Source organism: Lepidochelys kempii, chromosome 13 (genome assembly GCF_965140265.1).
Source record: "Lepidochelys kempii isolate rLepKem1 chromosome 13, rLepKem1.hap2, whole genome shotgun sequence".
NCBI classification, from domain to species: domain Eukaryota; kingdom Metazoa; phylum Chordata; order Testudines; family Cheloniidae; genus Lepidochelys; species Lepidochelys kempii.
In genome coordinates, this window is record NC_133268.1 from 1,595,916 (window position 1) to 1,621,436 (window position 25,521).

The window sequence follows — 25,521 nt, forward strand, 5'->3', positions numbered from 1 at the left end:
TGACCTCATCTGGCCCTGTGTGGGGAGCACATCTCCCGGCCTTGCAGATAAGGAGCTTCCTTCAGACAGTCTCTTTGAAATGCCAGGCAGACTCAGTGCTCCTCAGCCAGGCAGAGGGGCAAGCCAGAAACCTCCCTTTCCCTTGCTGAGCGGTTCCAAGGCAGCACATACCAGAGATCCCCCCGGCTAGGAAGGATGGTCTAGTTGGTAGCAGCACTAGATTGGAACTCAAGAGACCTGTGTTCGATTCCTGACTCACCCCCAGAGTCCCTGTGTGTCTTTGAGCAACTCGCTTGGTCTACCCTGTGCCTAAGCTCCCCACCTGTAAAATGGGGATAACACTGACTGTGTTAGGACTGAGAGGTGCTTAGAGACTGCACTGTAGAGGGCCATGTGAACAGAAAGGCTGGACTCCAGGGCAAAGGAATTGCTCCCACCAGGGGAGCATAGCCGCTGAAAGGGGGCAGGGAGGCTAGTGCAAAGACAGAGGTAACATTACCTACAGCTCTCCGGGGGACCTGAAACCTTCTGAAGGACAATGTCGCATGTGACTGACTGGTGCATGGTCATGTGGGGTGCTGCCTGATTGGCGGGGAAGGGCATTGTGACAGGGCTGGCACTCTGGTCATTATCAATACTAATTAGGCCCAGCCTCCCTGAGGAGGCCTACCTGTACAGATTGCCAGGCCAGATTGTAGGGTTGCCAAGCCTCCAGGATTGTCCTGGAGTCTCCAGGGAGTAAAGATTGATCTTTAAGTGAAGACTATGTCATGAGAGAAAACCTCCAGGAATATGTCCAACCAAAATTGGCAACCCTACCAGACTGGGGCTAATTAGCCCATTAGCAGAGAAGCTGTACAAAAGGGCACAGGAAGGCTTGCTAAGGGGGGAAGACAAGACAAGACAACAGAAGGCTAGGAGAGCCTGGCAAAGGCAGTCGTCCGAGCAGGACCCTAACCCTAACCTTCCCCACCCCCCTTTTGGAGAAAGGTTAGAAAGTTCAGATGAAGGTGTGGAGATACTGCAGTGGTGTTTACAAACAGAAGGCTCAGAGCAGTCTGAGTTCGTGGAAGGGGGGAGTGGCCCATGGCAGGCATGCATTGGGGTGGCTCAGGCATTGTGCTGAACTTCAGACATGTGACCCTTAATGTAGCCGCCTATCTAACTATTAATGACGGCTCCCCTTTCCCATCAGAATCTCTTCGTGTATTGTCAGATGCAAATTTCTGTATTCGTTGTGTGGCAGTGGGGAGCAGGGAAGCATTCCGACAACCCGAGTCTTACAGCAAAGGGGAACAAAACCACATCAGGAATGCTGAGGTAATGAAAGCTTTTATTGAAAGGGTAACAAGAAATGCAAAGCACCCCATGCACAAAGCAGGGCTCTCGGCTCCAAACTCTCCTGAAGCTTAAGCTGACTGCAGAAGTTTGCTTAGAAGATCCGAAATATTTTCAACCAAGTAAGCAACAATTTCATTCCTACAAAGTCTTTTCTACAGCTTGATTCAATGATCAGAAGCAGAACATTTCATTTCTATCATCATAGCCTTGACTCAAAGTGTCATGGGGAACAAAAGTAAGGAAGTGCAGGGTTCTTCAGTCGTGAATTCTCTCCTTCATCCTGGTGCCAGTGGTGGTCTGCCCCCAACACTTGCCCCTTGTAGAAGGCTCAGGCCAACGCGTTAACCAATAAAACATTCTGTGGGGAAGAGAAGGCACTCGTTCAAGAGAATTCAGTTTTCTCACTGAGATTTTCATCAACTTTTCTCACCTATGCTAGAGGGACCATTTAAAGAATTAGCAATGGTTAGTGGGTGCTTCGGTACCAGGACATTGGGGTTAATGGCCCTAGTTTTGATCACAAGTGGAAATCAGATGGTGGATTAAATCCAATCTGTAGCAAACATTTAATGTATCCACCTCACAAAGCTACTACATGGGTTAGTATAACTCATCGTCTCATCTCAGGAGACAACTTGACTGGAACAGGATGAGCAGTTCCAAACCATCACCTAGAGCAGGGTTAGAAGATTTGACAAGACATACATGTATGAAATTGGGACAGTATGTGGCTCCTGGTTGCACTGTGAAGATTTAGCTCTGTGTCCCATTCAGTCTATGGTGAGAAGACATTTGTTTCTCAAATAAAGCAGCAGGGTTTGTAAGGTTTTACCATGCCAACAAGGTGGGACCTTTCAATTTAAGTCCTTACTTTCAGAAGTGGCCTCTAATTTTCTGCCGTATTTCGCACCTGCACTAATTGTGTGTACAATTTTCACTTAATTGTCAGAATACTTGATTGCAGCAGCTTAGTCAACAAAGTACTGTAAAATGAACAGAAGAAAAATGTAGACACATATTCAGAGGCAGAGTTTAGCCTCTTCTTGAAAATTCAGGACAATGACTGACAGTATCTAAGGGTATGTTACTGCAAAGTCTGAGCCAGTGAGAATCCAGAAAAAGAGACCACCATGAAACTCTACAGGAAAGCAACATGAAGAAATGAGTAAAGCCTTACATTCATGACTTTGACAAGACCATCCTCCCAGTTCAGGTTGAGAAGATTAGGCAGAGGAATTCCCACCTCCAGGGCATCTGAAATAAACAAGCAGAAACTATCAGCACTGTTCGGAATGACGTGGTTGTAGCCCGTGAGGAAAGGCAAGAGAGCTCTGAAACACAAACAGGACTCTAAGAGACAGAAGACTCAAATATAAAGACCGTACCATTGATGAGTGGCACATACGCAGCACTGAGTATGTCACTGATTAATGGTTCAAGAAGTGCAACCTGCAATGGAGAAAGAAGCGTCTTAGCGACCACTGAAAAAGACAGCATCTGCCCTTTCATTATGGAGACATTGAATTTGATCCATTCAGTCTCCGGATCAGAATGTCCCCCGACCTTCCGGCTCTTATCATGGGACTGTTTTAGTAAGCAAGACAATAATTTCTCGGGTTGCAGACATTCCCATTTCACAGATCACAAGAGGAGGACAGCTTGTGACTCAGTTCCCTGCTGGGCCCCAGACTGTCAAGTCACTTCATCTCTCTGGGACTCTTTTCCTATAAAATGGGGAGGGCTGTGAGGGTAAATACCTTAAAGATTATCAGGTGCTCAGATACTACAGTCATAGAGGACGTCTCACTCTCCTACATGCTGAAGATGCTGAAAGAGAGCTGCCTTCAGTAAGCTCCCCATCAGGACCGCAGTTAGTCCAATCTGTGATGCCCCTTTTTCATTTTAAGTGAGCATCAAGAGTCCAGAGATTGCTTCAGAATCTCCCACTTGCTTTACACCTAATGCCCCAAACTGCTGTTCTCTACCCACTAGGGATGCCACAGGCTAGGTGTTAGCTTATGGAGAACAAAGCTTCCTTTGCTCTAGGATGACGCCTATAAGGGTATAAAACTGAGTGGTGTCAAATTTATTAAGCAAATTCTATCAGTGCAGGACACTCGGAGCTCTTAAAATGCAAATCTTAGGCAAGGGTTTCCCAACTTTCTCAGGACTGAAAGTGGGTGTGTTAATCACAGAAATGAGTGACAGGTAATTATGCTCTATTTCCTCCCACCCTCCCCCGCAACCTTCAAACACTCACAAGATGCTCCCAACATGTGAAATTAATTCATAGATTCAAACGCAATTCTTTGAAATCAGAATGGCTTAGTGTGAAAGATGATAGAGGAGTCAATTAAAATAATTGGAGCGTGAAAATACTTAAGTTTTCTCCCACAAGAAAAGTTTGGAGACCAACACTTATTAAAACTTTTATTCCTTATTCCCTGGATACAGACTCCATCATTATTGTACTTTGTTCAGTGTGTGTGTCGTGAACTTACATTGAAATTGCTAATTAGCGAAGAAGCCAGTTTGAAGCCGACTCTACAAAAAATGGAAAAAGTCAAGACAGAGTGAGAGACTATCCTGTGCGATACCAACTTTGCCAGCTGCATAGCTGTGGAAAGACATTAGTAGATCAGAGAAAATTAATATTTCACTGGGATGGCAACACAGTTACTCACACAGTTTATCATTAAATCAACAGAACATGGAAAATCTAGGGTTTGACCTACCAGTTCCTGATTTCCGTAGACTACAACGTATTGTAACAATACTATGAAGTCCAACTCTAATCAAGTTAATGAGACACCCATTTGGCCCTGAATTTCTCTTACACACATACAGAAACAATCTTTGTGAAAACCAAACTGAAAATAGAGGGTCATTTTTCAGGAACCAAAACTCCCTAATTATTTTTTATTCTTTTCAGAGTCCACATTTCAAATCTCTGTCATTACCAAAGTGAGGCCAAGGAATCTACTCTTTGTATTGAATTTAAATAGTGCGTTTCCATTTAGTCTTGTCTGGTTCACTGCCTGTTGTTCTCCTGAGGAATATTCCTTACAATGTGAATGAGGCACAAGGGATGAAGCCCCATTTACCTTTCCAGAGTTACAGAGAAGCGGAGTTTGTTGTCTGAAATCGTTGGCTGGACATTCAGCACAATATCCTGCAATTAGAGCAACAAAATAAAGCAAATTGATTCCTTCTTCTCCCATTTCCAAGATTGAAAACAAAACCCCAAGACATCTGGGAATAGCCCAAATCAAGGCAGGGCGCTCCTCCTTGTGCGCAAAGCTAGAACCTTTAGGTAGGTGGCATCAGTGTAATTTCTGCACCAAATGTTCTGACTTCCCTTTCTCCCAGTTGGGTTTTATTATGTGCATTTTATAAAATGCCCAGCCCTAGCTTCTTTTTAAGTGCACTGGAAATAAAAGGACTTTTTCATGTAGACGTGCTGCAGTGTTTAAGAGAACAACAGAGAACACATCACAGGGCCCATTTTCTATGGCTTTATCCAAAACTGAAAGGCATCATGAAGCTTCTGGATAAAGACCCAACAAGCCTCAGTGCACTGTCCCCTCTTTGCCGCTCCCTGCGACTCAACGGGGATGAATCTGAACTTGTTATCTTTATACTTACAGCATTCAGAACAAAGAGAGGCTGCTGGGGCGAGTCTGAGGGGGAAACCTCAATGGAAGCAGGGAGGCGCACAGTGACGTTCCCATTTTGCTCCGAAACTGCAGGCCTTTCCAGAACTCTGATCTTCAGCAACGGTTGCTGTGACTCTGGCAGCAGTTCAGAGACCTGTGCAAAGTCACCAGGACTCAGTTACAGCAAGAAGCAGAAGATTTTGAAGGTAAGAGGAATATGACAAAAAAGCTGAAAAAAATAAAATTGCTGACCTCGGGAACGAGAGTGTGAAGGGCAGAGGCTGTCAGTGGGATGTCAGTGGGAAGCTGAAGGAGAAATACAAAGTGAGTCAGCTAGCTGAATTGCTTCCAAGAAATGGATCATGCATAAACCATTATCCCTGTTAACGTTTCTTTGCTCAGCCAAATTCTCAGGTTCTTCTACTGGCAGCAGATCATGCAAGTAGCAGTTTGCTGAGATTATGCAGATACAGTGGATGATGGAAGGAGAATTGTTTGGCCCAGATTCATCTCTGCTGCCACTTCTCTGACTGTTCCAGGGCTGAACCGTTTGCACTGAGCAGAAGTCTCAAGCCTCTTGTGCCCTTACTCTTAAGAGCACAGAGTAAAAAACTTGCAGGGTATGGGCCGAAAATGGTCTTGTCTCAAGAGACAAGGGCTTAATTGCCAATGAGGGATGCAACTGGACTCTCCCCTCTATGACCTTACTGGTATTACTAGATAAGAGAAGTCAGTGGCCATGCAGAAGCCCTCTCAATAAGGCAAGACCAGGTTCCCCTGCTCATCAACGTTTTTACCTTGTGTTCACATGTGCAGCAGCCCAGCCCTGCGCTGTGCAAGGTCAAGCCCTGTGCGTTATCAAAATGCAAAAGGCAGGACTCTTACCCTAACGAGTCAAACCGTTCCTAGGTCGTTCGAGAGCGAAAATAGGTGAGTGGCCTAAAGGTGGCATGCCTGAGCAGAAGGCTCAAAGGAAATAATCCCTTCCGGTTTGCCACACTCACCGTTTGACCTGCAATGTCTGTCCTGAGTTTCCCAGGTGCCAGCAGCAGCTTGAACGCTGAGCTGAGGAGACACAGTGAGAGGCCCAGCTGGGAAGAGCTGTCCACCTCCGACGGCAGAGATACGGTTGCTGCTGAGCATGTGGGATCGTCGACTGTATTGCCAAGCAAATCCTTAACGACAGCCTGAAAGAAAGTTTAGAAGGGGCTGCAGGGACATCCATAAAGCTCCCCACAATGAAATACGCTATTCATTAAGCCAATATCATTGCGGCCACACTGTATAGTAAGATTCCATTCATAAATAGTTTATAAATGGTCTATGCACAATTAATAGATGTTTTAAGAAATAGTTAATCAATTGTGAAACCATCCAACAGATCAATAGGTTGCTTATAGCCATGGCTTACAAACATCTTTGATGTCTTCTACTGATGCCCCTATAACCATCAACAACACATACTACCGATGTCCGTAATACGTTTGTAACATCTACTAGCCATCTATCAACTCTCTATAAATGGAACCTTAATATAAAGCGTGACCATTGTTGCTTTATCAAATGCTAGCATTGGGTGCTTCTAATTGAAGATCAACTGAACATTGTTGTATTAAACTGACAAATATCTAAGCTGCTGTTCATCTCTCACACCCGGCCAGCAAGCTTTAGTGCGTAATGAAGTCTACAGAGAGTGAGCAAGTGACAGCAAATGTGACCAGTCACTGGGCTGCAGTCTACAGCCTCTTTGGACAAGTCCTTTGCTGAAGGCAACTGAGAAACCGGGGGCTCCTTTGAGAAATCGTCACCACACCAAAGGGGATCACAAGAACTATCCGGCATTGTGGACTCAGGGATGCTCACACTAAGGAAAGAGACAGCACTTACATTTAAATCCAGTTTGATTGCTGCATCACTGACCACGGGGAGGCTCGCTAAAGTGTACTGGAGATTTCCTACCACACCCAGCGGGACCACAGCTACAGGAAGACAAAGAGATTCTCTTACAATGGGATGAGGGGGAAGTGCCCCCGCTCTCTGTTCCTGTTATTATTTATTATTTTTTGTATTATCATCACACCTAGGAGCCCAGTCAGGGACTAGGACCCCACGATGCTGGGTGCTGTACAAACACAGAACAGACAGTCCCTGCCCCAAAGAGCTTCCACACAAAGTATTCCTGGCTATCCCCAATCACCCTATTCCCAGCAGAACACTTCTGAGGGCAGCAGTCCTTGAAATGACCCGCATTGGGAAGAGAACGTGCAGAGAAACACCCAGTTGCACCTCTGAGTCACTCTGAGCAAAGCTGTAGGAATTGGCTCTGAACTGAGCTGTGAGAAGCTCTCTTAGGACGAAGCGGCTCTTGGAATGGAGGAGGTTGCAGACTCCCTGTGGGAAGTCCAAAAGCAGCCACTGAACTTTCCCAGCATCTTCTTGATCAGGAACTTTACAGAGTTTTCACCCCACATTGGGAAGGTTTGTTTCCCATCCCCTGCTCTTTGGATCACTCGGTTCTGAAAGAATCTCACCTCCAGCACCAGAGCACGGATTGCTTCTGCTGCCTACACTCCACGGCTGCCCTTTTGCTGCAGGTCAGCTTAACAACGGCTTAAAGATTTAGAAAACCCGGTAGCTCCTTTAGGTGAAATACTCATGTAAAATCAGATAATTTTTCATATTGGGCAGCTACAAAGTGCTGAACTGTACCAAGGAATATTTTGGAACAGGAAGGAAGAAGGATGTGACCAGAAACTTACAGTTCACAGTGCTCAGCAGAGGGTTCACAGCGTTGAGCACGGTATCAATGAAAGGGCACAGCTGTAACACACAGGGGAAAGATCCGACTGCATGAGACTCTCAGAGTAACTGGATTCTGTCCCAGGCTGGATCATACTGGTACAGCCATAGGAATACTGATGGTTCATGAACTTGGCAAGAAGCTGCCACAGTGCAGCCCAGGAAGTTCATTGCCCGCATGGGGAAGCCTCTTAGAAAGCCTCCTCCACACCCTCTTTGCTGACAAATGAAGGACCAATGCTGGCCTCTCAGAAGGGGTACAACTGTGGTGCACCAGGGGGTGCAGAAGCTCACCCCTCTGCAATGTCTTAGTGCAATAGGGATCACTCAGCTGACTACTTGTTTGCACATTTGGGCTGTTCAGGAATCACTTTGATCCTTGCCACCGCCATTGCTTTGCAGACTTACCACTCCAGGAAAGAGGTTCCCAAGGGCATCCTTTAGGACAGTTGGATGTAATGGGAGCACACTAAACAACAGAAGAATATAAAATTAGAAGGGATGCCAGGTTGTAACTGGAAAATGAATGTAATCAGCACAAGAGAAATCGAACTGCTCGCTCGTAGCTTCACACTGTCCTCCGTACAGCGCAGGGCTGGGGGGTTGTTCTGAAATTAATAGCTAAGAAAGAAATCCAGGATCTGGCCCAATATTAGGATTAATATGCATCCACGTATAGCACAGCACAATGCAAAAACTCTCTAGTTTGGCCATTTGAGCCAAGCCTTTGAAAGAAACATTTGTTCTAGTCACAGCAAATGAATACGGCACTTAAGTATCCTAAGTATCAAACACAAGAATTAACAAATTTATTCTTTGAAGAGAATAGTAAAAATGGTTGATGCCGGCCCATCCATGGCACATTGTCATTGCGTCTCCGCAGATATCTGTGGTACCCACTTGTGGAGGATCCGAACGTTAACAAGCTGCATCTTGCAGTCTTCAATGATTAACTTGGGGGCACCCATGTCATCCTGTGCCAGTCTGGCTCTTGCGGTAATGTTCACGTCCACCTGGAGATTGAGCACCTTACCTAGAAGGCTGAAAGCAGATGTAGGAATTAATTACATCCAGCTTAACAACCGTCCCTGCTGGCTGACTCTACAAAAGAGGGCAGGCTAATAGCCTCTTCACAGGATGTGTCTTCATGCTAAACTGGGGGCTCTCTGACTAACTCACCACCATTTCACATGATCCTCTCTAGGTTATTTCTGCACCGTGTGAACTTTTAAAGGTGGAACTATGGTTAATAAATGACACCTTCTGATATACACAAGCCTGGGAAAGAAACTGCTCTGTCCACAGAGAGCGGGGAGGAATGGGGAATGCGTCCTGGTCTGAGTTTTCTCGCGTTGCACCCTTCTGCTTTATGGCCCCCTCCAGGAAAGACTACTCACCCTTTGCCTTCAATTAACACTTGGGTGTAGACGTTCATCTGGACCCCCACTCCTGGCAGGAGCTTCAGCGATACTTTGGGGAGAGTAAGTTTTTTAATTTCCAGCCTGGAGAACGAACGAGAACAAGAAGTTGGCAACAGAACAATAGCGCTGAGGACACGGACTTTCCATAGCCCAGTGTTCATCCCCTCAGCCAGCCAGTCCCCCTGGAAGGGGCTTCATGAGCTAGAGGGGTTTTCAGCATGGGTGTTTAAGCTACGTTTTCACAGTGCTTTAATTCCACTCTGTGCTGGGAACTCTCCCTCCTGCATGAATAGAACTGGGTACAGGATTTTTTCCTTCAAGGGCTGTTAACACTTTAAAATCCCAAAGCGGACGGGGGGAAACCCAGCAACTGTGATTTCAGAGTCATGCTTGACAGAGCAAGGAGTGAGTGACGCTGCCCCCGGTGTCACCATCAGGTGGTTGTGAGGCACATGTAGGTTCATCACTCATTGAGTTGCTCATATTGATGGTAACGGGTCATGGTCTGGACAGGCGAGTGCATAGGCACATACTCAGAAACATTGTCTCAGCACCATGGGGGACAAAGGCTTGCTCCAATCTTAGCTCCCCAAAAGATCATGGGGAAGCTGCCCCACTGCTTCTCTCTGACTCGGACCAGCAGAGGGATGTCATTGGGGGTGGGCAGTGGGTCAGGGATGTGGGGTGCGCAAGTGGATGACCAGGGCTGACAGTGACGAATGCATACAGCACTCCCTACTAGATTATTCTCTCTTATTAGACACACATTGGAGAAGGGAGGGGAGGGGACTGCTCGTATCCAGAATGGGGCCGGACATCAGCGCTGCCTTTTGCAACATCTTTGTGCTCCTCGTTGGAAGCTGGTTACGCCAGTCCCCCCTCCTCCATTGGCCAGAAATCAGCCCGTGGTTTGTTCACTGACACCTGGGCTGCCCCCGACTTACCCTGTGAGGCCAATTCCCAGGTTCAGGAGCCCCCCATCGGCAGCTGACATGGTTCCTTGCACACTGTTGAGAATGTCTCCTCTGTGGAGCACATCGGCTATAACTGAAGAGATGAGCTAGTGGTTAGAATAGGTAAGGTGGGTTCCATCCCCAACTGTGTAGCCTGGGGCACGTCTCCTCCCCTGCCCATGCCGCGGTGTCCCCATTTGTGAAGAGGGTTTGGTGATAGTTATGCACCTGGGTAAAGCCCTTTGCAATCTTTGGGTACAAAGTGCTTTATAACTGCAAGAATGACTCTGATTATCATTGTCACTGATACTCAGTGACTTTGGTACTGCCCGCAGCTTTTCTGTGTAGGGGCAAATGAAAGGAAGGACAAAATAGTTCAGAAAATCGTAATAAATCTGACCCCTTCCACAACACTGGATTAAATAGTATTCTAATAAAACTTACCTTTTTCTAATCCATTTACATCCACACTGGAAAGAACCTGAACAGTTCCATCTAGTCCTTGGGACAGGGTCAGCAGGCTGCTGAAGAGGAGAATGGCCCAAATCTTTAACATCTTGGTTGTGGTACCTGTGAAAAGAATTCCCAGTCCATTAAACATCCGAGGATGACGATCAGGAACCGGAGACTGGACATGGGGCCAGAGGGGGATAGAATAGACAGGGAAAGAAGCCAGTTGCACAGAATGAAGGGGAAGCAGGGAGAAAGGAGGAAGGCATGGCAGAGGGGATCCATTCAGGCAACAAGCAGGTGAGTGGCAATAGGTACTTGCGGCCGACTCCTGATCCCAATGAGTTAATGAAGTAAAATTACCATGGATTTAGAAGAGACCAAAACTTGAACTTTCAGCAGATGACTTCCATAATGGAGCCATGTGAAAGGAGAGAACAGTTATGCCACTTTCCTTACTCCCTTGACTTAGGATAGTTAAGTCATTTTCCTCATTCCATCGGGAATGGTTTCTGGTATTTTTGAATTGGAGTTTGACTGAGAATTTTCTCCCACAAACCAGAACCTGTATCCCACATGTAGGGCAGTCGGAACCGTGTTTGTAACACGACATGTCATGAACATTAATGGAATGGCATAAGCACGGGCTTCACTAAAGAGTTGGCTAGGAAGGAGGGCAAACCCTTATCAAACATGAGCATCTCTGATAAAAGCAGGAAGTGTTTAAAGGGGTTAGAGTCATTTTTCAAAGACTATGTTAAAGAAAAGTGCAACAGGACCACTTCCAGCGCTCTTTTGATTTTAGAGATATTACCAGCTCCAGCAATTTCGTCCCTGTACTGAAAACGGGGACACAACTAGAATTAGTATTGTCTTGAGAACCCGAAGGAACTTCTTCATTGCTCCCATTGTACCATCAACACATTTAAATGGAAATATAATAAAACAGAGCAAAAAGCATCAAGATAAAAATTAAGGGTCAAATTCACCTTGGGCCTAAGCGCACCTGGTTTATGGAGCTACTCAAGGGATGATTTTAATAATTATTATTTATGAAAGCCTTGAAATAATACTTCAAGAATTTTCAACAACATGCAGTGAGCATACATCTATTCTTCAAAGGACATGAAGAACAGCAATCTCCCCACCCGCCTCTGTCTGTGATGGTGGATTTGCTTTCATCCAGGCTTGATCTAAGAGAATGCTCTTCAGAGAGTCGTTTTGGTCTTACCTTCGCAAGCTCTTGATCACTAAAGAAAGGTCTCAAGAGTTGTCCTCCTTCTCTGCAGCTGACCTGCAACTGGCAGCCCTTATATACATAAAAACTTGTGACTGGAATGAGGAAAATGACATGACTGAGAAAGAGTCAGGCTAATTGTTTGGGTTTAACAATAAAGTGTGATCTCTGAGGTCATCCAGTGCAAATATTTCTTTATAGAAGTGAAAAGTTAGGTAAATTATTGAGCAACATGTATCAGATGCACAGCCTGGTTTCTGGCCAGCATTTTAATTCAGCATTCCAGGGTGCTAATCCACAAAGGTTGATCTAACGATTCTTGCTTCTTTGCTAGTCTAGTGCAGTGAGTTTTCTTCCTTGCTGCTGAGCTGAGTAGTAAAACTGGGATTCGCATGTAGGGCCGCGGTTTTTGATGGATATGTGGGTCTTTCATTAAATGAGGTGGGGGTTTTCAGCCAAATACCAAAAAAATTCAGCTAAACTCAAAACACTGCAATTCAGAAATGCCACCACAGGGGCCTCATGAGATTTGTAGTTTGGGTACCTCATGCCCCCATCCACCTCTACAGGCTGGGTTCTCCAGCTAGACTACATCTCCCATGATACACCACAACCAGAGGCTTCCAGCATGCACTGTGGTGGCCGAGAAAGGGGGAGCCTGCGGTGTGTCATTGGCAATGAAGCCCAGCAATCACAGAAGAATGAAGGTACGAGGCACTTGAACTATAACTCCTGTGAGGCACTGCAGCATCATTTCCAATTTGAAATTTTCAGTTTTTGGTTTTCAGTTTTTCACCAAAAAGTCAACATGTTCTGTGGAAAATGTCAACAAAAACAATTCTCCAGCCAGATCAATTAGTGTGGCCTAACCCCTGTTCAGTTTGGTTGAAGTTGGTGAAGTATAGGTAGGAGCTAGCGAGGAACAGTCAAGAGTCCATTTAAATAAAACACATGAAGGCAAGCAACCCGAATATGGACAAAACATACAAGGGCTTATATACAAACGCGAGCAGTGTAAATATTAAGATGGGTGCCTGGCTTTAAATGAGGATATGATGTGACATGCATCATGGAAAGTTGGTGGAATGAGGGGTAATCAGTGGGACAGGGTAACACCCAGCTACAAAATATACAGGAATGAGAGAATAGGCTGCACTGGTTAGGGAGTGGCACCAGGTGTTAAAGAAAGCATAAAGTAACAATCTTAAATGCATCCAATTGTACCATAGAGTCTCTATGGCTAGAAATTCCATGCTTGAACAGTCGGAGTATAGCAGTAGGAACATACTACTGACAACCTGACCAGGATGGTGATGGTGATTATAAAATGCTGAGGGAGAGCAGAGAGGCTTAAAAGGCAGGAAATAACAATAATGGGGAATTTCCACTGTCTTCATATTGAATGGCTTCATGTCACCTCAGGAAGGGATACAAAGATAACATTTCTACTGACTGACTCCTGGAGCGGCTAGTCCTGGAACCCACAAGGGGAGAGGCAATTCTTGAGTTAGTCCTGAATGGGGCACAGGATCTGGCCCAAGAGGCAAATATAGCTGAACCATTCAGTGACAGCAACCATAATGCCATTAAATTTAAGACCTTTGGGGGGTGGGGGAGGATAAATACCAAAGAAACCATCCACTGTAGCATTTAACTTCAAGAAGGGGAACGACACAAAAACGAGCAGCTCATTAAACCGAAATTAAAAGAAACAGTCACAAGAGTGAAATGCCTGCAGACTGCATGGAGACTATTAAAAACACCATAATAGAGGCTCGGACTAAATGTATACCCCAGGTGAAAAACAACCCGTAAGAGGACCAAAAAAATGCCACCATGGCTCAACAGGAGAGTAAAAGAAGTAATTAGAAGCAAAATAGCATTTGACCCTTGGGCATGAACTCTGACTGAGGAAAACAGAAAGGAGCATAAACTCAGACAAGTCAAGTACAAAAGTATAAGGTGGCAGGCCAAGAAAGCTAATTGCTCTTCACCTTCTAAAGACACAAAAACTAACAGCAAAACTTTTTTTAAAAATACATCGGAAGCAGGAAGTCTGCCAAACAGGCAGTGGGGCCACGGGATGATCGAGAGGCTAAAGGAGCCCTCAAGGATGCTAAGGCCATTGTGGAGAAGCTAAATGAATTCTTTGCATCGGTCTTCATGGTTGAGGATTTGCAGAAGATCCCCACACCTGAGCCATATTTTTTAGGTGACAAATCTGAGGAACTGTCCCAGATGGAGGTGTCATTAGAGCAGGTTTTGGAACAAACTGATAAATGAAACAGTAATAAGTCACCAGGACCACCCAAGAGTTCTGAAGGAACTCAAATGTGAAATTGCAGAACTACTCACTGTGGTATGTAACCTATCCCTTAAACCAGCCTCTGCACCATATGGCTGGAGGGTAGCTAATGTAACTCCCATTTTTAAAAAAGGCTCCAGAGGTGATCCTGGCAATTACAGCCAAGTAAGCCTAACTTCAGTACCAGGCAAACTGGTTGAAATGATAATAAAGAACAGAATTATCAGACACATAAATAATGTTGGGGAAGAGTCAACACGGCTTTTGTAAAGGGAAATCATGCCTCACCAATCTATTAGAATTCTTTGAAGGTGTCAACAAGCATTTGGACAAGGGTGATACAGTGGATATAATGTACTTAGGCTTTCAGAAAGCCTTTGACAATGTCCCCCACCAAAGGTCCTAAAGCAAAGTAAGCTGTCATAGGATAAGAGGAAAGTCCTCTCATGGATCAGTAACTGGTTAAAAGATAGGAAATAAAGGGTAAGAATAAATGGTCAGTTTTCACAGTAAAGAGAGGAATAGAACGGGTCCCCCAAGGATCTGTACTGGGACCAGTGCTGTTGAACATGGTCATAAATAATCTGGAAAATGGAATGTTCAGTGACGTGGCAAAAATCTACAGACCATACAAAATTATTCAATGTAGTTAAATCAAAAGCTGACTGAAGAGTTACAAAGGGATCTCACAAAAAAGGGTGACTGGGCAACAAAGTGGCAGATGAAATTCAATACTGATAAGTGCAAAGTATTGCACATGAGAAAACATCATCCCACCTACACAAATGATGGGGGTCTAAATTAGCTGTTGCCACGCAAGAAAGATCTGTACAACGGACACAGCATGGAGCAGCCAAGGGAAAGAGGAAGCCATGTGAGTTAATGTAGGGCTCAAGGTCCAGAAGTCGGGAGGACCCTAGACTGTAGCCACTGGCCTGGTGCTGGAACTACAATAAATTATAACCCACCCACTGCACAGTGTGCATGTTTCCTGCCCTAGCTGGCACATTAAGCAGTACCCATGAGGTCTTTGTTGAGTGTTTGTTTCACTGTGTGACCATACGCAACGCACTTAGGGCCAGCTTGTGGCATAAAGTCACTGGCTCGTGTGGAGGTGCCATTTCCATTTGGGACAGTGCTCTGTGGCCAGCCAGGTCTATGAGCCATCCACCTGGGAGAGAGGGCCCCAGGGATGCACTGAAAGAGCAGTCCCTGCAGGCAAAGGGGGATTGGTGGGATACGTGATTAGTTGTGAATGAACCACTCATAAGTCATTCATTCACTCATAAGTCACCAGGACCAGAGGGTATTCACCCAAGAGTTCTGAAGGAACTCAAATGTGAAATTGCAGAACTTCATTATCAAGTCTTATCGTTAGAGAGACTTCAAAATGGGATGCTCTGCACTTGTGAGGCACAATGCAGGCCCCACCAGCAAAGCACCTGTTCATATTTAACACTTTGCTTAGACTTCTGACAGAAAGACATGTTCCCAGAGGATTAGCTGAGGTGGCTTTTGTCTCACACCTACTTCCAGCTTTAAAGATCTTATCTAACAGCCAAAGTCAGCATAGGAGAGGTGCCAAGGTACTTAGAATGCTGCCATTGTCCCAGCAGCTTAATCACTCACTAACCTCAAAAGAACAACGGGTTTCATTGCTGGCTAGACCATGACATGTAATGAGATATACGTGTGCGTTGATAAAGGAGTATTGTGCTATCAGCTCATCTGAGCCACTTCAGACTTTGAGTGGATGAAAATAAGAAGCATGAAATCAGCATAAATACAGCTCCAGTAAATGTCACTGGGATTAATCAAGAAGACCGGACTGTGTAATAATGGAATACCTTTCCATTACAAAGAGCTGCTGCTCATTAGTGACCTTTCATTCATGTTCATAAGTTGGCTGCCTGTCAGCTGTAGTCAAATAGAGATGTCAATGGACGTCCTGTGCATGTTTTAAGGGCACCATAATGGCATTACATATGTAGTGCAAATTGAAGGGGATTTTCCTAAAAAGAATCACATTGAGACATGTTCTAAGGTCTTTCATAAAAGTAACTCGCAAGACACAACGATTAAGAAATTAAATTATTGTAGGAGGAAAGGAATAGAGATGAAATTAGAGGAGATGAGACTCAAGTTCAAAAGGAGAAGAACGGGATGAATATAATATGATTTTGGTGCTAGTAATTACTGTGCAATCTTAACCGGAAAGCAGATAACATACCTAAGAGGAGACTAGGGCTTCTCGACCCTTGAAATGCTAGAGTGGCACAGCTGAACAACTGCAGAGTAGACAGTCCCTATGCCAACTGGACAGGTTCTCCCATCAGAATCGGGAATCCACTCCCTGAGAGGCAGTAGCTAGGCTGATGGAAGAATTCTTCTGGCAACCTAGTGCTGTCTACACGAGGACTTAGGCCATCTTAACTACGTTGCTCAGAGGGGTAGATTTTTCACACCCCTAAATGACAGTTATCCAGTGTAGACCCGGCCTTAGAGAGATCTGGGGACTAGAGAGAAGAAAACAGGTCTTGCAAATATGTGTGAGAGATAAACAATTGAAACCAGGTGTTGGGAGAATTAAGACGTTATGGAGTCCAACTATTTGCCTCCTTCAGCCTAAGGGGCCCCAGGTGTGTGACTCCCGTTAGTATTGAATGAAGTGACTCCATTAACGTGCAGAGTGATGGGAAAATAGACTCCCAGGGCCAGATTCCAAACGCAGCGATTATGCTAAGGCCACTGGTGTCAGCTGAGCAATCTGGGTTCACATCAATGTGATTTAGAGCAGACTCTGGCCTGCGGGATTTTTGGATATTCCTGTATCACTGAGCTCGACACAGCGCAGAAAAAACCTTTTACCCTGACCTAAAAGAATCAGACACCTTGGCTGCTCTATGCTGCACCACTGGGATCACTCTGACACAAGCGGTAGCCTCTCTACCCGTATACACCCCATCTCTGCTGCCAGAGGGCCAGAGATGTGGGCTGGGATGCCCCTATACTGTGCTGATCTCCAGATGTGCTTTCAGCCCCTAGGAGCCATTAGCAGCCAATGTCAGTTAGAGCTGCCCATAGGCTACTCTAATTTGTGTCTGGAAACAGAGACCTATTCTTGGTCTACCTGCAATGCAGGTGGGTGATGCAGGACCAGGGTCATGCATACTCCCCCAAGTCAGCTTCCAATAGCCCTTTTACCACACACCTAGTGGCATTATCATAATTGCCAAAAACTAAGGTTTGGGGCCTGCAAAGAGTGTTTGGTGGGAAATCAAATAGGTGCCACCTGGGATTTGCCGTTTGATTTGGGTTTTTCCTGTGAGATCATGGAAAGATATTTTGATTTATTTTTCTTCCATCAGAATTCAAGCTTGGTTCTCCATCAGCTGCCGAAGGAGCGAGAATGAAGATCTTCATTTTTTCTTGGAATGTAAAAGAATGTTTGCTAAGCAATGGGGAGTGAAGGTACAAAAAACATCTCTCATAGGGAAACATCTCTGCAGCTTATGGCTACTCTTTTCATTGATTAGGATTTTTTGCTGAGGACAATTTCTTGTTAGCATTACAAGGTGAATGCTTTCTGTGTTTGGCATTATGGGCATGGAAAGATCATTGGTTTTCATGGCTGGCTTTTATAGACTTTTCTAGGGACAACATCTTGAAAACAAGTGCAAAGACCTTTTTAAAGTTAGCCTTAAATCTACACTAGCTACCTGATGAAAGACGTCTGTCAAAGTGTTTACAATCTTTGAACTGTGAAAGCCACAAACAAAAAGTAATTTTTGCTTATCAAATTTCACCCTGGATATTTTGGTGGACAATTGTGTGTAAACATGTGCAGAGACCTTTTCAAAATTAATCTTGTAATTCTATAGCCGATCCCGGATGCATGATGTCTGCAAATGCAAAAGGGTCTGCAATTTTTGAATGCCTTTTTACTGTGAAAGCAGAAGCCCAGAGGTTATGTTTGCTAAATGCAAAGATATTTGAACTCTTGGAATGCCCTCTCATTATAGAATTGTGAAAACAAAAGCCTAATAAAATAATGTTTGATACCATATGTTTGATACTAAAAAGCCCCAGGAAGAGAGCCATACTGTTTACTGTATCACTATATGCCAAGGTGTAGAATGCATTTAAGAGATTGGACCATAGCATTATGCACCCAAAATCCAAATTAATGACTACAAATGAGTGATGAAGGGAGCCGTGAGCAGCAGTACAGTCCTGTCCACATTCATTAAATGGCTTCTTTATTGCTGTTTTTGCAAAGACAGACAACACAGGGACCAACTTTTCCAAAATGATTTCTCGTGCAAACTGGCTGGGTTAAAAAAAAAATACTGACTGCCAGTGTGACAAGGGAAGAGTTTTATGGGATAGTGGGAAATGTACTGAACATGTGAGAAAATAATAAATAAATATGACCTTTGAGAAGTAACACGTTTGTGCTGACCCTGGAAGCAGACCTCATAGACACTCAGTGCAAAAGGAGAAGGTATCAGGCAAGCTGAAAATTCAGCTGGGGAGTGCGAGAGTTGGGAAGAACCCTTCTATTGTGAGAGTCCCACTTGTGCTTGGCAACTTTTGGAACATTAAACTGTATTCTACTGTTCAGCCACTAGGGGCAGTGTGTACACAACATCGTATTTACAGGAATCTCGGCTGTACCTGGCAGAGCATTAGAGGACTCTGTGGTGTGTATAAACAAGGTCTGAGACCAGCCCAGATCTGGTACCAACAAACGTGACAAACCACATGCCCCGCAAGCTGGGACTGACCAAATAGTGCTCAGTAATTCCCATACTGATTGATCCTGAGCCAGTCACATCTAACCAGGGCCCCCCAGCAGTGACTGTCAGTTTCTATCACATTTCATCACTTGCACCTAGACACATCATCGCCACTGTGCAGGAGAAAACGATGACACCACTTGAAGTTCAGACGTACCTTCATATCCCACGGAAAAAAGGCAACATGCCTTAGTGCGGCAAGGCAGTTACGGGGTGAGAGTGGTCTGTACAATACAGCCATGAGGAGTGGCTAAGGTGATCTCCAGCCTATGCCTCAAACTCTGCTCAGCCCATGGTGATGGAGAAAGAGAGAGAGCTGCCCCTATTTGCCAGGACAAGAGTTAACTTAACACGTTTTCGGCCAAGAATCAGAGTTTCCTCTCATGGAGCTTTCGTGCCCTGCTTTCTGACCCAGCAGCAGTGAAGGAAGCAATCCCATTGACCACTTTCATTAAACAGCCACCAAACCTTTTCCTTTTATCTAAGTGCATGGTGCCCCGTGTTTACCAGCAGTCAAGAGTCCCTGGAGTTTGCTGCCATATTGTCCCATTCCCACTATGTCTTCTCTCACTTTTAGTAACATAAGCATCACAAGCCTCTAGCATTCTGGGCAGCCTATAGATTCAGCACTCCCAGCTGTCACACATGGCACAATCATAGCTCAGCCTGGCAGGATATCAGGACCCATAGGGTCCTAGAAGGCAACCGTAGGAATGAGATTTAACTACATTCATAAGAATGGCCATACTGGGTCAAACCAATGGTCCATCTAGCCCAGTATCCCGTCTTCCAACAGCGGCCAATGCCAGGTGCCCCAGAAGGAATGGCCAGAACAGGGAATCATCAAGTGATCCATCCCCTGTCACCCACTCCCAGCCTCTGGCAAACAGAGACTAGGGACACCATCCCTGCCAATCCTGGCTAATAGACATTGATGGACCTATCCTCCATGAATTAATCTAGTTCTTTTTTGAACCCTGTTATAGTCTTGGCCTTCACAACATCCTCTGGCAACAAGTTCCACAGGTTGACTGTGCACTGTGTGAAGACATACTTCCTTTTGTTTATTTTAAGCCTGCTGTCTATTAATTTCATTTGGTGACCCCCTAGTACTTGTGTTATGAGAAGGCGTAAATAACACTTCCTTATTTACTTTCTCCACACCATTCATGATTTTATAGACCGCTATCATATCCCCCCTTAGTCATCGCTTTTCTAAGCTGAAAAGTCCCAGTCTTATTAATCTCTCCTTATTCGGAAGCCATTCATACCCCTAATCATTTTTGTTGCCCTTTTCTGAACCTTTTCCAGTTCCAATATATCTTTTTTTTTAGATGGGGCTGTATGGGAGACTTTGGCAAACCAGTAAAGTGCCTGAAACCACTATGGCTTATTGCTAAAAGCAGCCAAGTCAGCAGGCTGTAAATTGGCCATTCAGCAGTCTCAGTTTAACCAAGGCAGGAGGGGACGGGTTTTTTTGGGTGCCACAGAAAAGGCAGCTTGACCCCGCGTCCTTCCTGATAAGAGGTGTATTGAAGTTGCTGATACATGCATTTTAGAAGAGCAGGATGTGCCCCAGGAATGTCTATTGGGGTCTCAAGGCTGCAAACTCTGGAAAAATCCACACCTGGTTAATCAATAATCAGAAGAAAGCCTCTTGCTTGACCATTGAAACTGCTTGCTTGACAAGTTTTCTTTAGGGGACATGTCATTCTATTACAAATATATAAATAAAGGGGGGAAAGTTTCAGGTGGTGGGACTCTTCAGGACTGGACTCTCCCTTTGGATGCATCTTGAGTACCCCACCGGCAGACGGGTTACCGCTGTGCCACTCGAGAGCCACACTCAGCTTTGGTAATTATCGAGGGTTGGGGGTGTTTTACTAACCTGTTGCGGAGATGTGTATAAGTGCTTGAGACTAAGTAAAGTTTAGCTTTAAGTGAAAGCACTCTTGTGTCGTCCAGTTTTTCCCAGCCATCTATCAGTCGAATGGCCGTGTCTCCCCTTAGTTATTTCCCGACACCACCTCGCACAGAGTAAAAGCTACCAAGAGCTTTGGGTTAAAAGAACCCCGGGGAGCAGTGCAGCTGCTGATCCCAGGCACCTCGCTAGCTCAAATGAAGGGAATCAATGTCCCATCGCTCTCTTGAGATACCCCTGCGTAGACAGTAGTTGCTCTGGACAGTGTGTGTCTGACCAGCTGCAGTGTGCTGCATACTCAGAGGTTACAACCCAATGAACTTGCAAAACTGTTTTTACAGATTTTAAACAAAAATACTTGTTTCCTTTCCTTTGTTAGAGTTTCCATTGAGAGACCTGGGTCATGTTAGAGAGGGGTCCAGGCTGTGGAGCTGAAAACTGTAATTAGACCCAAATCCAAACTTCCCTGACATTTGGGGATGCTCAGATTCGCTTTTCCCCTTCTGTGTATTTTACAGATCGGCCCAGGTCAGATCCGGATCTGGATGGGCTCTAGCAATGCCAGATCCAGTCATGGAGGGGTTTGCGATATATCGGAACCAGTTCGTTTGTAACTCCAGAGCATACTTCAGCACAAATGGGAGTCTGCTCAAGGCAGGCTCAGGAGTAGAAGGGGTTGGAGAGCATTGGCAAAGTTGTGTAGAGACATCTGCTCAGTGTCCGCCTGCCTAACACTCTTTAGCTCCTCACAGACGTGGACTCTGCAGCTAGACACAGCCGGTAAAACCTTCTGAAAAGAGGAAACACCAAGAATGCAGAGAAAGAAACTAGAATCTTTTATCTCATGTGAAACTCCACTGCCCACAGTGCACTGCTGTTCTAAACTCCTGTGGAGGCCACAGGCTGGAACTTCACTGAGAAAATTACAGAGATTAATTATATTCAAGCAAATGAACAGCCCTCTGATTCCGCTACAGGCAGAGCCCAGCGTACGCCAGTTCCCGGGAGTGGTGTTGCCTTTTTATTTTAGCTCTGTAGAGCCAAAATATTGAATAAAAATGTTAAAAATAAAAAGAGGAAGACATGCTTCCGGGAATGCCAGACTTGCTGTTCTCCAGCTCTCGGACTCTTTCCAGTTGGGGCGAATAGTCTAGCGACTCCTCCTGGGTCAGCTTTAGGTGGATTTTACATTCAGCACGAGAGCATTCTGACCAAAGTAAAAAATATCAGAAATATTAGTCGTCAGCTAGTTCAGCTCTTAGATACCTACGTGCTGACAACCAGCACGGACCATGCAATGTACAGAAAAACACATGGCAGGTAAGTGTCCGTACACTTACCTCAGACATGCGAATATCCGCATGTTCATATTTAATGACTAGCAGGTTAGGCAGAGGGATCCCTTCGTGCAGTGCCCCTGAAATGAGTAAACAGAAACCAGGGTTAAAGCTGCCTTGGGCAGTTGAAGATACTGGCAATGCTCTAGCCACTTCTCCCCTATTCTCCTGCAGCTTCTTTGCCGAGAAGGAAAATTCCTCAAGATGGATTATTCTATTATTCCGATGGCACATTTTCCACTCCAAATATCGATCTAATGCCCAATAGCTAGACTGGGCCTTCTCTGTATTTTGTGATCAGCAAACCTAAGGAATGCGAAGGTCAGATAAGCCCACTGGTGTTTGGAGATTTCCAAAACGTACTGAATTTATGAAAACGATCTCCAGTTTCCCAGGGGGATCTAGTTTTTATTTTGTCAGCAGGTACCATATTCAAAGAACTTCCAAAAATGCACCTGCAGTGCATCTGTTCTGCGTGTGTCGACCTCAGGTTTCCATGAGCAACTGTGCTTGCAGAGAAGCATGTGGACACACACACACATTACCTGTTCTAAATGCCCACATGCAACTTTTGCATGTGCAAAATGGCTGTATCTGCAATTTTATTGGGCGCAGTTATTCACTGACTCGTGAAAGTTAAAGTTGGAAAGGCTTTGCTAGGTCAGTTAGTCCATTCCGCTGCCAGAAAAGATTATTTCAATCTAAAGAAAGTGCCGGTAGTCATGGCCTTGGAGAAGGATAAACAGTTTACAACACGAAACCATCTCACGGTCTTACCATTGATTGCTGGCACATACGCAGCTTCAATAATATTCACCAAAAATCCCTTCACCAGCAACTCCTGAAAAGAGAGGAGTGATCTACTAAGCCTGCCACAAGCAGCATCCACCCCAGTCATTTTAGATTGACTCTGATTTCACTGGTGTAGACGTCCAGTGGCAATGGCCCAAAATTTAGGCAAATTGCCAGTTGTTTCGAGAGCTAGATGGAAAAAATTGAAAAATTCAAAATTTCAAAGGAAAATGACCATTTATTTTCCAATTTTACCCCCAGTTCTAGTATTTCCTTTGACCATGACTCATGGCTCTTCCACAGGTCAGCTAGTAACCAAGAATCAGAGTGTGGTGCAAATTATCTCCCCACGAGGACAAATAGATCACCTGAGACAAACTGAGAGCCCGAAGAGCCTTGCCGTAATTGTCTCCTGTCCTTCACAGGCTTTTACGTTATCTAAGTACAAACCCTGGACATCAACAGCCCCTCCTTCTCGATAATGAAAGTGAGATTGGAGTGAGTGAGGAACCTTGAACCTTCAATGCACACATTGTTAATGCAGAACAGATTTTCATTGCAAGCATTGGGGACGGTTATTTATTGACCAAAAGTCTTCCAGAAATTAAAGTGAGTGCATTAACTCACAGCGATCTTCCAGATTGCTAATACTTCCTGGCAAAAGAGGTGGTGAGTTCTCCAATTAATTTGTCACTATAACTTCTTGCTTGTAATAACATTTTGATTTAGTGGATTATAGCGCATCGATTTTTGAAATAAAACTATTACTAGTGATAAAAGAAATCCAGCTGGGTTCCCAAGAACGAACTCCAGGGCTAGACATTTTAGACCAACACGTCAACACTCAGATTCATAGATACAATTAGTCTTCAGCATTTGCTTTTGCCGAGCGTCACACACTCCACTGAGCTCACGGCGAAAGTGCCGATGGAGGAAGCAGCCATGGCCATTTCATGCAAGCTGGAGAGAAGGGAAACAGGCGTTGGCATTCCCTCTCCAGACCTTGTCTATATGTGGCTCCTTTTCCCTGCCGCTGGCAGCATTACCCAAAACCCAGGCCCCCTTTCCTACCTCCAGCCTCTTCGTTTGACTTGCTGCCCCAGGTCAACGTCTCCGCTCCCTACAGGGGTCAGAGCTTGGGCTTTACCTCTGCACTGACTCCAGTGGGGATTACTCCTGATTTACACTGGTGTAAGCAAAAGGAAAAGCTGACCTTCTAAGTATATAAACGAACAAACCTCCCCATTAACTCACAGAACCACTGTTCTCCCTTCCCCCGACCTAGAGCTGGGCAGGATGATGTTTTCCTGTCCCACAAAAATTCTCAAGATTTTGAACAATTTTCCTGTCCTAAATTATGAGGAAAAATCAAAATCTTAAAATTTTTCATAAACCAAAGATGCTGGGAAAAAATTCAAATGAAATATTTTGTTTCAATTTTGACCAGGGTGTGTCTGTGTATGGTGGGGGGACGGGGGGGAGAGTTTCCTTTGGGGTGTTTTTGTTTTTAACTATAATTGGCTTAAATTTCTAAGCAAAAAATCATTTTGAATCAGGAAATGAGAATTTTTCGTTTTGATAATGCCTGACCAAATTTTTTTTGACAATTTTGAACCTTTTTTCAAAATTCTTTAGTTGAAAAATTTGTCAGAACTTTTCGAAACGTTCCCATTTCAACCAACTGGAGTTTTCCAACCAAAAAAAGGTTGAAAATTCCCAGACACCCCCGCCCTCCCCCCCCCCAACTCTCCCAACAGGTGCTGGGATTGGCTTCCTTGTCTCTGGATGGGTCCCAGCTATAAGGGTAGAAAATTATAAATTAGAAAATAAGAAATCTCCTGGAGGAGGTGGGGAAGGAAGAGAAGCTGGTTGCCTTTTGTCCACTTGTCATTCTGATTTCCTTTTTGGTCTTTTAACTCCTAGGCTCCAGGGCTCACAACAGCTGACTGACTTACCTCGCTCTGTCCATTCTCCTTGTGTGCACATAATTCTTTTCTTTATTGTAACTATGGATGCGACTGGCACTAATCAAGATCAAAATTCTGCATGGTTCATCTTATTCACAGTTCATACACCTCAGAACTGGGGTTTGCAAACAAACACTGCGTGGCCCCAGCCCATCCTGCTGCCCCTCGTGGGCTCAGCACCGTTCCCTCTACCTAATTCGTCCTACTGGGACTCTACCCAGCAACCCCTCCTCGCACCCTAGCAATACCCAGGCATGGTTTCTCTGTACCTGGCCCTTCCCACGGTCAAGAATGATCACACTCTCAATGGTAAGAAACAACGGAAAGATAATAGCGAATGTCTGACCTGTCCAGAGCTAAGGAGCACCACAGCTTCTCTTCTTGAATAGAAAATTGGGTATCCAAATTGATATGCTGCAGTGAGAAACCTAAGTCAGCATCAGAAGTCGGTTCAGTCCTGCATGGCTGCGTGGGGATGGAGCCAGATCTTTGGCCAGTCTCCACTGAGCCATTTTAGCGATGCAAAGGGGGCTTCAAGCTGCC

At 45.0% G+C, this 25,521-nt stretch overlaps 1 protein-coding gene across 4 annotated transcripts; it reads right to left on the reverse strand.

Annotated features, from left to right (window-relative positions):
• Positions 1 to 1,325: 1,325 nt before the first annotated feature.
• Positions 1,326 to 23,454, reverse strand: LOC140896898 (BPI fold-containing family B member 3-like). Of its 4 annotated transcripts, XM_073308987.1 has the most exons (18): positions 23,380 to 23,454; positions 22,997 to 23,060; positions 22,223 to 22,299; positions 10,615 to 10,740; positions 10,162 to 10,264; positions 9,194 to 9,298; positions 8,697 to 8,837; positions 8,205 to 8,265; positions 7,757 to 7,817; positions 6,885 to 6,976; positions 6,002 to 6,184; positions 5,250 to 5,303; positions 4,987 to 5,151; positions 4,446 to 4,513; positions 3,843 to 3,885; positions 2,727 to 2,790; positions 2,519 to 2,595; positions 1,326 to 1,699 (listed from the first exon to the last, which is right to left on the reverse strand). In XM_073308987.1, the coding sequence occupies exons 4-18, from the start codon at positions 10,724 to 10,726 to the stop codon at positions 1,670 to 1,672; spliced, it is 1,359 nt and encodes a 452-aa protein (XP_073165088.1). In that variant the 5' UTR covers positions 10,727 to 10,740; positions 22,223 to 22,299; positions 22,997 to 23,060; positions 23,380 to 23,454; the 3' UTR covers positions 1,326 to 1,669. The 4 variants fall into 4 exon arrangements, with proteins under 4 accessions (XP_073165088.1, XP_073165089.1, XP_073165090.1 ...); XM_073308988.1 differs by lacking the exon at positions 22,997 to 23,060 and having other exon boundaries at positions 23,380 to 23,446; XM_073308989.1 differs by lacking the exons at positions 22,223 to 22,299; positions 22,997 to 23,060; positions 23,380 to 23,454 and adding an exon at positions 11,852 to 11,910.
• Between the last annotated feature and the right edge of the window lie 2,067 nt (positions 23,455 to 25,521).